The sequence below is a fragment of the Delphinapterus leucas genome, chromosome 15 (genome assembly GCF_059928025.1).
Source record: "Delphinapterus leucas isolate spDelLeu-1000000601 "Yukka" chromosome 15, BTC_Dleu_Yukka2, whole genome shotgun sequence".
Classification (NCBI taxonomy): Eukaryota; Metazoa; Chordata; class Mammalia; order Artiodactyla; family Monodontidae; genus Delphinapterus; species Delphinapterus leucas.
The window spans coordinates 83,861,077-83,873,299 of NC_143143.1; the positions used below are offsets into that span (position 1 = coordinate 83,861,077).

Below are 12,223 nucleotides of genomic sequence, written 5' to 3' on the forward strand. Positions count from 1 at the left end.
TACAGGTTAGTGTTCAAAATTCTTAGGCCAGCATCACAGCCTTTCAAAACTGGGTCACACTTCTTTATTTTTAAAGCAGTCTCGGCTTTTATTCTCTATTTTAAACAACTAAAATATTCAAACACTCACACACACACAGATGTGTGAGTACATCTCCTCTTGTATCTGGTTTCTCGTGAATGCTGGCAGAGGCGGTGAATACTTTTCAGAGCCCATGAGGAGAAGGAAACCCATTTTCCTTCCTCATACCTGCCTTCCTAGTGTCATTTTTAATATTCTTCCTTTCATTTCCTTCCACAGAGCTCATTGCCAGACTTGTGTAGGTTTACGGTTTTACTTAAACTATAAGCTTTTAAAAAGCATAAGCAGACATGATTTCCCGCCACCCCTCCCGGTTCTCAGTTCATTCCCTTCCCTCAAACCCCTTCTTCTGCAGCCATATGGTCTCCCTTACAAAGGCCTCTTGCACTTTGATCACACCACACCATGCTTATTACCCCAGGGCTTTTCCTCCAACTGAGAATGTATGTTCCTTTATCTTTTCTAACTCTGGGACTTCCCTCAGTGTTCAACTCCCCGCCCTCCTGTGTTTACACAAAACTTTATATATTATCTTTCACATGGTATTCAGTGCAGTGAGAGGTAGTGTACAACCCAGCAGTTAAGAGTGTGAACTCTGGGGCTAGAATGCTTGGATGTGAATCCTGGATCTACCACCTAAAAGTTATATGACCTGGGATAAAGTATTTAACTTCTGTGCCTCAGATTCTTCACTTTGTGGTATGTTAGGAGAGGATTAGTGAATTAGCACATGTAAAGTGCTTAGAATAGACCTGTTCAGTGTTAACTAATGTTACTGTTGTTTGATAATTTTTTTTTCAAGATACATCATTCCGGAGCCTCAACCCTAGAGATTCCTATTCATTAGCTCTGGATGGGTCTTTTCAGGGTTCTGGGCAGGAGCAGCAGTGTCATCTCTCCAGCTTGAGAGCCTAGCGCAGTACCTGGACTGTGCAGTCGTCAGTTACTTACTGGATGCCTGCAGTGTGCTAAATACTGTCCCGGGTACTTGAGACACCGAGATGAAAAAACTGACAAAACCTTCTAGTGGGGAAGATGGGCAGTATATAAAAGGATGGGAGATACGTATAATATGGTATCAGATAATGGTAGGTGCTGAATGGGGGGAGGGGGTGGATGCAGGATAAAGGGGTTTGGTTAGGAGTGGGTTCTGTTTTAAAGAGGGTAACTGGGGAAGGCTGAATTTCCGAGAAGGTGATGTTTGAACTGAGACCTGTGTAAAATGAGCGTGCAAGCTGGGGGAAGAGCATTAGAGAGAGAGGGGACGGCAAGTGCACGGCCCTCGGATGGTGATGGGCTTGGTGTGTTCAAGGAGCAGCAGTCACTTTGCCTGCAGTTGAACGATGGAGTGGTGCAGTAGGAGATGGGCCCAGGGAGGAAGGAGGAGCTCTTGGTAGACAGGCCATGGGAAGGACTTTGGATTTTGTTGTGATGTGGGAAGGCATGGAGGATTCTGACCAGGAGCCTTTTTAAGAGACCATGGTCGGTGTGGGGAAAGTAGGCTGTGGGAGATGCGTGGATGGTGGTATGTGTGGAAGCCATGAGGCTGCTACAGTTATCCGTAACTTGTCCACCCATCCGTCATCCATACAGTTATCCATCATCCATCTACCCATCCATCATCCACACAGTTGTCCATAATCCATCCATCCATCCGTAATCCATACAGTTATCCATAACCCAGGCCAAGAGACTGTGGCTTGGACCAGGGCGGTGGCAGTGGAGAGAATGGGATGAGAAGTGCTCAGATTCCAAATCTCTTTTGAAGGTAGAGCTGGCTGAAAGGTCAAATGTGGAGCAGGAGAGGAAGAGAGGAAACTAAGGTAACTGCTTTTGGCTCAAGCATTTTGGTGAATGGTGGTTTCTTTTCCTGAGATGGGAAGCAGTGGGTTTGGGGGAGGGGAATGGGACTCGGCTCTTTGGCCGTGATAAACTTGGGGAGAGGGTCAGGCTGTGGATGTAAATTTGGCAAGTCTCAGTTTATCGTTAGAACACAGTATAGGGAGGAATAATTTTTTCCAACGGAGAGATGACGTTAAGCCTTTCCAGGAGAGAGGACATTTGAGCAAAACTTTGAAGAATGAGTATGATTTCCAAAGTCAAGAAAGGGGAAAATGGAAGATATTTTTCACCCAAGTCTCACAGCCTTTTTCCCTGGCCTCTTGTTGAATTTGTTTAAGAAGCTGCTGACCTGGTTGATAATCTCTTTTCACTTGTATAGCCGCTTAGGTTCTCTATTGAAAAGGAAACCAGAGCAGATTACATACTAACTGATAAACCACATTCTACTACTTCTCATTGTTCACAAATTGAAAATTCGACTTGGACCATAGAGGTGCAGAATGCTAAGTGTGTTTTTGCTTCACTCCTCTGTGTCTGCTGTGAATTGGGACATGTTGATTTTGGTGTGGAGGTTTTTCATATGTTGTCATCTCCACTGAAGGTTGAACATTTTGGGGAAATTTTTACTTCTGCTGTTACTGACTCTAGGCACTTGACTTTGACCTGTTAATTTATAACTCAGTCAAGTTCCAGCCACAACCATGACCATGAGAAATTGGGACCCCTTGCTCTCTAATCATGCATATAACTCATTTGGGCATAATATCTGTCTTGATTCTTCCTGCTTTGTGTGAAAAAAAATGTCATGTTTTGCCACTCTCCTTTACAGGTAGAATTTTAATTGGAGTAGAATATTGCTTATCTTTTTGTTTAATTTCATGATCACCCTAATCACAAATTTGGTCTCCTAAATAAAGAAGAATTACTAGATGTTTGTTAGTCAATGGGTCAAAGATTATGCATTGAAAAAAAACTGAGCCTAAGATACTTTTAGAACTGATATAAAATTCACACTAGATAGGTGTGCCATTACCTTAAAATAATCTGTTTTAGTGCTGGGTATAGGTAGAATGTACGAAACTTCAGCTCTTATATAGTACTTTTAGCCATTTTTCTATTTAGAAAAGAAATGTTGCATTAACGAAAGTAGTCATAGAATTTATTTCTAGGGCTTCCCTGGTGGCACAGTGGTTGAGAATCCGCCAGCCAATGCAGGGGACACAGGTTCGAGCCCTGGTCCAGGAAGATCCCACATGCCACGGAGCAACTAAGCCCGTGCGCCACAACTACTGAGCCTGTGCTCTAGAGCCCGTGAGTCACAACTACTGAGCCTGCATGCCGCAACCACTGAAGCCCACGCACCAAGAGCCCGTGCTCTGCAATGAGAGAAGCCACTGCAATGAGAAGCCCACGCGCAGCAACGAAGACCCAACGCAGCCAAAAATAAATAAATAACATAAATAAATTCGGGGAAAAAAAAAAAGAATTTATCTCTAGATGGGTTAAAGCTTCTAGTCTTCAAAGTTTTTACAATAGATTTTGTCAAAATTTTGGGTTTGGGTCTTTGTCTTGAATTAGTGAGACAACTTCTACTCTAAACGTGTTTTAAATAATAACCTTGATTTTTATAAAAATTACACAAGAATGGCTATTGATGTGTGTATATTGGTTTTCAACAACTCCACAATTCAGGATTCTAGTATTTTTATGTATACAAAGCATTCTGGACAAGAAGAAAATTCTCTCAGAACATTGTCTGGATCTTAAACTATTGCTTTTTTCCTGTGGAAAAAAATGTAAATACACAAAAGTACATATAATTTAATAAACACCCAAATACAGAATAACTAAGTGTTAATAATTTGTTAGACTTGTTGTAAAGTTTTTCTTTAATAAATAAACCTTCACCAAGAATTTGAAGACATGTTTGTCCTCCACATCTGCCCATTCATGCTCCAGATCTCTTCTTCACTTTCCAGAGGAATTTAGTGTGAACTATTTCCATTTTTTTTCTGTATCACCTAATGTGGTATTGTGGTGTATGTATCACGTGTTTTTTGAGACGTATCTGTTGTTGAAATACAGATGTAGTTCATTCTTTTTAATTGCTGTATAGTATTCCTTCATAAGAATTTAGCACGTTTGTTTTATATATATATATATTTTTTGGGGGGGTGGTCTGCGTTGGGTCCTCGTTGCTGTGTGCAGGCTTTCTCTAAGTTGCGACGAGCAGGGGCTACTCTTTGTTGCGGTGCATAGGCTCTAGGCCCACGGGCTTCAGTAGTTGTGGTACACGGACTCTAGAGCACAGGCTCATTAGTTGTGGCACATGGGCTTAGTTGCTCCACGGTATGTGGGATCTTCCCAGACCAGGGATCATACTCGTGTTCCCTGCATTGGCAGGCAGATTCTTAACCACTGTGCCACCAGGGAAGTCCCAACACATTTGTTCTTAATAAGAGTTCTTTATATATTCTAATAGTAATTGCTTATCTGTTAACATAAGCTCCAAATATCCTTCAGTTTCCTAAGGTGTTCCTTGCTGTCCAGCTTTATGTCTTTTGCAGGTAGCTTTCCTGAGTTTGATCTTACACTTCCATAGTATTTTATCCATTGGATTCTTATACTACAGTAGGGTGCCTTGTGGTCTAGTTTTTCCCACCCATGGAGTTGATGGGAGACTGAGTTTTCTTTCTTTTTGCTCCAAAGGAGCTAGGAAACTAGTGAGTTGAATAAGCAGCCTTAAAGGTTGGTATAGACTATCTCAGTCAAGCTGGCGTCTAGTGTGCCTTTGATGGCATCATTAGTGAGTATTCTTGGTTTTTGATTTCTCTTGCTATAATAATGGGTGTGATGTTTCTCAGTAGCTGGCCTTCTCCGAGGATATCAGGTAGGTTGCTTTATTAATTTAGAACACTTTGCATTCTAAGATTTCTTTGGGAAAGTTATGTGTATGTGTAGGGTTCTTTATGTGTGGTTCTTTCAAAAGAAGAGGTACATAATTAGGCTTTCTGCTGAAATATTGGAATCCACTGTCTGCCATTAAAGGCACATTGGTTGCAAAGCTTTATTTTTGTTTCTGAAGCTTTGAATTAACGTGTGAGCTAATAATTAAATCAAAATAGATTTTAAAAAATTATCTCCCAGCGTCCTTACTCTTGAATTCATGGTTATTTAAGAGCTTACCGTCTTTGAATAGCTGTTACTATGAAATCTGTTTTTCATTTTTTTTGAAGGGGCAACTCTAAGCAAAATTATCATAGAATAATAATGACGAAGGCATCATTGACACAAGTGAACATTTTTAGTACCTTCAACCTGTGTATGAACAAAAATATATCATGATTTCAGATCAAAGTTATGGACTAGGCATTCGTTTATAGGAAACGTGTCAGAATCAGAGTTGAATCGCCTCTGAGGAAGTCTGGTGTTCATTTGTGCTGCACACACTTACTGATGAGCGCTTTAGTGCAACAGTGTGTTGCGCTGTTCTAGACTCAGACCTTCCAGTGCTGAATCATGTGGAGATTCACTCTAGGTGGGAAACAGGCAGGAAAGGAACACATGAACCATCAGTCAGTGGTAAGTCTTAGGTAGAAGATGAAAAGGGGGATAATGCTGCGGAGGGAGCAGTCAGCAGCCAGCTCAGTGTTGGTTCACCCCGAGCCTGGTGGTGCATCCAGGAGGGAGGGTGCAGGAAGACTGGAAGCATTGTTTAAAGTAGATAGAAGTGTGGCATGGCCGTTTTACGCATTTGTTCAGCATATTTATTGCGCATCTGCGCTATGTCTGGAAGTGTTCTGGAAACTGATGATCAGCGGTGAACACAAGAGGGACAGAAGAGTCTCTGTGTTTCTGGAGTGTACATTCTGAAAGTGGAAGCCTTACATAAACAAGAAAAATAAGGTGAGGATCGGTGCATTGCAGATGGCTAGGGAAAGTAGGAAGCAATAGGATACCTTTAAAAGGATAAATTTTAAAGACGTCTGTAAGATATCCAACAGATTTTTACTTGACAGTGTCCATTTCCCCCGTCTTAATATACTTTTACAGTAGACTCTGTGTATCAGGGTCTATTGTATTGAAACCTCGAGCATAATTTCATTGTCTTAACAAAATCCATCATCAGTCCTAGGCTTCTGGAGACAGATTGTTACCTTTCCAGGAGGTAATCTTTTCAGAGTTGAAATGACATATGGTAACTTGTTTTGTGGAAGTGTTGAAGAGACAAGAGATATTGTACCTAAATTGTGTTTATAAAAGAGTATAAAATAATATAGCTCTTTTTATGCAGAGTGGAAAAAAACTTACGGAGCTAATAACTTTAAATTTATATCTGGAAAGCTGAGAGCTGATAAATTATATCTCAAGTTGGCATATAACTTACTTGGTAACACATAGTTTGAGTTTCAAAGTATTGTGGCTACACCAGGACACATATTACAAAGGAAGGATATGTATTTGCAACACCAGAATTTCATGAACTCCAGAAAATGGAAGAAAAGCAAAACAAAGCATCTTTATTTATTTATTCAATTATACATACAGAGTATATTAAAATCAGTTGTATTTACTATCTGAAACTGTGGGGTGCCACCAAAAGTGGATTAATATGAAGACCAAATACTTTTCTTTCCTTCTTTTTTGGGGGGAAAAGAAAAAGCTTTATTTTTTTTTAGAGCAGTTTTAGGTTCACAGCAAAATTGAGCAGAAAGTACAGAGAGTTGCCCCGGCCACACAAATGCACAGTCTCCTCCACTGTCAACGTCCAGCACTAGAGTAGTACGTGCGTTACAATTGATAAAGCTGCACTGACACGTCATTGTCACCCAAAGCCCGTAGTCTGCGTCAGGGTTCAGTCTTGGTGTAGTATACATCCTGTGAGTTTTGATAAATGTATAATAACATGTACCCACCAATATAGTATCATACAGAATAGTCTCCCTGTCCTGAGAACCCTCTGTACTCTGCACTCAGTCTCTGTATCCCTCCCTTCCATCTTCAGCCCTGGCAACCACTGTCTTCATAGTTTTGCCTTTTCCTTAATGTTATATAGTTGGAATTATACAGGTTATAGACTTTTCAGATTGGCTTCTTTAACTTAGTAACATGCATTTAAGATTCGTCTGTGTCTGAATTTTCATGGTGCGATGGCTCATCTTAGTATGGAATGATATTCCATTGTCTACATATACCACCGTTTATTTACCTACTGAAGGACACTTTGGTTGCTTTCAAGTTCTGGCTGTATGAATAAAGTTGCTGTAAACATCTGTGTGCACATTTTTGTGTGGACGTGAGTTTCCAGCTCCTTTGGGTAAATACCAGGGAGTGTGATTGCTGGATTGTGTGGCAAGAGAGTATGTTGGGTTTTTTAAGAAACAGCCACACTGTCTGCCGAAGTTCCATACCATTCTGAATTCGCAGCAGCGAGGAATGAGAACTGTTGCTCCACATCCTTGCCAGCCTTTTATGCTGTCAGTGTTTTAAATTTTGGCCATTCTAATAAGTGTGTATTGGTATCTCATTTGTTGTTTTAATTTGCAATTTCCTAATGACATATGTTGAACATCTTTTCACTTGTATATTTTTTCCACCTGTATATCTTCTTTACTGAGGTGTCTGTTCAGATCTTTTGCCCATTTTTTTTAAGTTCGGTTGTTCATTTTCTTATTGTTGAGTTTTAAGAGTTCTTTATATATTTTGGGTGACAGTCCTTTATTAAATACTTTAAATATTTTGCACATATTTTCTCCCGGTCTGTGGCTTGCTTGTCTTCGCATTCTCCTTAACAGTATCCATTGCAGAACAAACATTTTTAATTTTAATGAAGTCTAGCTTATCAATTATTTCTTTCATGGTTTGTGCCTTTCGTATTGTATCTGAAACGTCATCGCCAAACCCAAGGTTATCTAGATTTTCTTATGTTATCATCTAGGAGTTTTATAGTTTCGTGTGTGTGTGTGTGTGTGTATATATCTATCTTTGTTTTCTAGTTGAATTGCTAAGGAAAAATATTACCCCTTAATTTCTGTCCTGCTCTTTACATATGGGGTGATACGATATGCTTAAGGTTACACAGATAAGTAAGGTCAAGATTGAGTTTTGAGTTCACTTGGAGTTTCACTGTCACCTTTTACAGTCATTGGGACCTGAATGCTTAAGTTATTCTTTTGTGAAAATGGTTATTTGCATTTTCTGAAAGGAAGAGTTTTGTTATAGTCTTTTCTTCCATGGATCTTGGAATGAACGATTACAGGAAAGAAGTACTCTTAAACCGTGCATAGATTGCTAAAATGTTTAAAAATTTAATGGAATACTTTTTCCACAGAATGCTCTTGTGTTTCTTGATTGATAAGTTTATCTAGCCATTTTTGATGAAATTGTCAATACCTGAAACCTGATGTCTTACTGTTGAGAATCTCGTTTGCTGGATTATGACCTTCTTTCCTTGACCTTTAAAACCAGCGCTTTATAATGCTGAGACTCCATTTTTGTAAGTAAGACTGAAAAATTAACTGTTCCTGCTTTTACTTTTAATGCTATGCATATTTCTGCTGAAATTGTATTATTTACTTTCTAAGGCCAATTCTAGATCTTCTTACTGCTTTAAAAATACAGACTTTAAAATGACAATAAGCCAAACCTGGGTGGAAGAAATAGTCTATACTGTGCTTAGTTTTATCTTAGTATGTTTTAGGGCATGTCATGGAATTCATATTCACGTTAGTTAATGCTATTCATGAGCATCTGTCAGACTCACAAGAGTTTTCAGAGATGAATATGCATAATGTAGGGCATGAAGAACATTATTCAAATTGTTAAAAAGGAGAAAAATTAAAACTTTAAGGAATATTCCTAATTTCTCCCAGATTCATGTTGCTTCGTTTCTTTGGACCTCCTTTGTCACACGTTAGATGTTAAGTCTTAAATAACTATCTGAAATGAGGAAGATTAGAGAGAAAAATGCTTAAGAGGAGGTGCTGCAGTGCTAGAGATACCAGATCATTTTCTTCATCTTTTAAAAGAAAAAAGCCTAATTTTTGAAGATTTCATTTGTAAATTGACTCTGTTCATTGGTGATAAATATGCATGTTGGTATAGGAAAATCCCATTTTTTACATAATGCTTTAATGGAAATGGCAGTTCTATGAAATGAAAATGACTAGTAAAAATATGAATGATTCTCATAAGCCCGTATTACATCATTTTTATTGAGGTTTTTGTGTATTCTGATTCATTAATAGAGGGGAAAAGGAGAACAGTAACATGATTTGTTTCCTATAATTACCCAAATCGAATAGAATTTGTTTTCAATAAAATTCTTAGAGTAAATTGCCCAGGGAGAGGAGAGAAGGGTTGGCCTGTTTTTACAAAATGTCATGATTTTTACACATGAGACTTTGCTATTTTATCAATGATGTTGTTCACTTGCATATATTTTTAGTATAGTTTATTCCAGATTTTTAAAAATAAAACCTATGTAAGCCCAAGAAATCTCTAACACTTAATGGCTCAGGGTTGAGTGTTGAGGGAGAAATCTGGGATATTTATTTTATTCTGCTTATTACACAAATATCGTTTGTCTTTCAATAATTTAGACTACTTTTTAGGTGAACCTTATAGGCTGAAATATTATTTAGATTGCTATGTAATGGGTTAACTGGTGGAATTTCCAAAAACAGATTAGTGTTTACAGTTAAATTTGCTTTATTTTTGTGGAATACCTAGAAGAAAAGGTCATTGTAAAGGATAAAGACACTTAAACTCCCCCCCTCTGATGAGGCAGGGTGAGGAGGAAGAGACGGGAGAAACTGAGCTGGAAACAAGTAAGTGCTCTTAATTTCCTCACAGTGGAATCTTGCCAGCATCCCTATTTTCTGCTTAGTAAACTTCAAACCACCTTAGAAAATCCTCTGTTTTTTTGGATGTGTTTGTGGGGCCTTATGAATTCTTAGCATTCTGATCTGAAGATGTTTCCATGTTCTTGAGGCAGAATTTTGTTGAAACAAATAACTTTAAGCTTATATCTGGAAAGCTTTAAGGCCTGTTAGTTTATGAAGCACCTTCAGGTTGTCAGTGAGAGTACTGTTTTCCCCCGTAGGCCTTATATTTGAAAGCGCACCCCTTTTCAGGTGTCTCACAGTTTTTGTCTGTTTTCTTCTCCTTTCCCCCCCCCAGCATTGTGGGGTCATTCGAGCTGGAGCTCTGCTTATATGATTGGCATGTAAGTCCTTGTGATTGGCACCTTTTACATGAGGGCCAAGGAATATATGTACATCGTGATTGTGCCCGTGTAGGTCTGTCTGAGCTTGTGTTTGTGTGTTTGTTTAATTGCTTTCTTTGACTCCAGAAAACTTGAGTTGTGTTTAGTTGTTCTTTTTTTCTTTTACCATTGCTGAAGTGATATCCACTTCAAGCAAAGAGACTTAATGGGAGATCAGACTTTCTCCATCTTCATTCTGAGCCAGACTGCATGTGTTGGAGAGTGGAAAAGGGTAGAGTCATGGAGAGCTGCTGCCTCCATAATCCCGAAAAGACTGCCTCAGCACCAAGTGTCTTTTTTCTCCCGAGAGGCCAAAAATTTGATACGAGGATGGAGCGTGGTCAGCATCTGGCTGTCCCTCACTGTGGCTGAAAATCCTGTTGGGCCACAGGGTACCCACCCTCCTGTGTCAGCTTTTAGTTCTCAGTAAGGAGATGACTTAGCATGTCAAGAGAGGGTTATGTGTGATGGAGTCAGTAGGCGGGATGAGATAGCAGAGGCCTTGCCTTTCCCCATGCCTGGCCACAGCTGGACCTACAAAGTGCCTCCCTCTTGTGGCGTCCAGCTTGACTGCCACGGGGCCAAGGGCAGGGCTTATTGGAAAGGTAAGCAAATGGAGAAATTCTGTCTAGGCATTTCATTCTTTTTTTTTGCGGGGGGGGGGGCGCTCTGCCACGTGGCTTGTGGGGTCTTAGTTCCCCGACCTGGAATTGAACCCTTGCCCTTGGCAGTGAAAGCGTGGAGTCCTAACCGCTGGACCACTGGGGAATTCCCTAGGCATTTCGTTCTTGAAGGTGTCATTGCTCAAAGAATGGGAATAGCTTTTAGTATAAGTAACTACAAAACAATAGATAATCTAGTAGTATAATCAATCCTGCTATAACGCGGCATATGCGTTCCTAAAAATCGCCATCCTATACAAAATAGCACAGTAAAAACCATAGGACTTAAGAGGAGGAAACGAGGTTAGGTGCATAGCACTCAAAACCTTTGTTGGTCACACACACACAAAGATAGGAACCTAATACAAGCAGGAGCACAGTTTTGCGCACATTAAATGGCTCGGAAATATATACATACTATAATAAATATGGCACTTTACCTTGAAAAAGACCTGAAGTTTGCCTGTGGAGGTGGGCGTTGGAAGAGAATTGCAGTTTGTGAGGTACTGAAGCGGAGGAAGGAGGGTTACCCCAAATCACAGGGAAGGTGACACCAGGTGAGGATGGGTGTGGCCCCTGTCCCACACGGTGAACGGAGGTGCTGGTGGGTGATTGAGGTGTGTGTACTTGTGTATTTTGTGTACTTCTATGCCACTCGGTGCAGCTGGGTGCAGTTTTCTGTGATCACTTAGCGTTTCTTGCAGACAAAATCACACATAAGCAAATGTGAAATTCATTTTATGCTCAGATTGTCCCCATAATATGCACATCAATCACATTGAAACAGATTCACGTTTTCAAAATAAGCTTCTAGCAGAACTGGCTGTGGTTTATTTTATTGGAATTGAGTCCCTTTTCCTTTCTTTCTTTTCACCGTTATTGATTTCTTAATTTATATTTGTTAAGCCCACATCAGATTGATTTTTCATGCCCAGAGCACCTCCAGAGGCGAGAACGCAGCCTGAGATTTTAATTTTGCTAGTGGTAATCCACGAGGTACTTTTGCTCCTTGGTGAGTGACTCTCAGTCTCTGTCTCTGTCTCTCTCTATCCCTGCCCCCTCTCTCCACACACACCCCTTTACCACATGCCAGGCACAGCGCTGGAGATACAGAAACTGGTATCATTCTTGTCCTCAGGAGCTTAGAGTCTCATTGAAAAATTTTCAAGGCGCAGATTTAAACGTCTTGGTTGTGGATCTTCTTAGGGAGCGGATGAACCAACTTCATGTGTTTCTTAGTTTGTGAACACAGGAGCACACATACCTCCCCACCCCATCTCTTACTTCCTGTGAATGTAAAGATGGGGTAAAGAGCTTGCCTGGAGGAAACACAAAGACATCATTGATTTACATAGTGAAAAGATGTGAATTT

The 12,223-nt window shown here is 40.0% G+C and overlaps 1 protein-coding gene across 3 annotated transcripts in view; it reads left to right on the forward strand.

The window, feature by feature from the left end:
• Window positions 1-12,223, forward strand: part of VAPB (VAMP associated protein B and C) — a 61,517-nt gene that overhangs the window by 12,851 nt on the left and 36,443 nt on the right. Inside the window, exon 1 of one of the 3 annotated variants that reach the window (XM_089897107.1) lies at window positions 1,808-9,752. The exons of the other annotated variants lie outside the window; for them this stretch is intronic. Within the exon in view, the coding sequence (XP_089753233.1) occupies window positions 9,704-9,752 (49 nt within the window). The 5' untranslated portion in view covers window positions 1,808-9,703. Of the gene's footprint in view, window positions 1-1,807; window positions 9,753-12,223 lie in introns of those variants that run through there. 3 annotated transcript variants of the gene reach the window in all.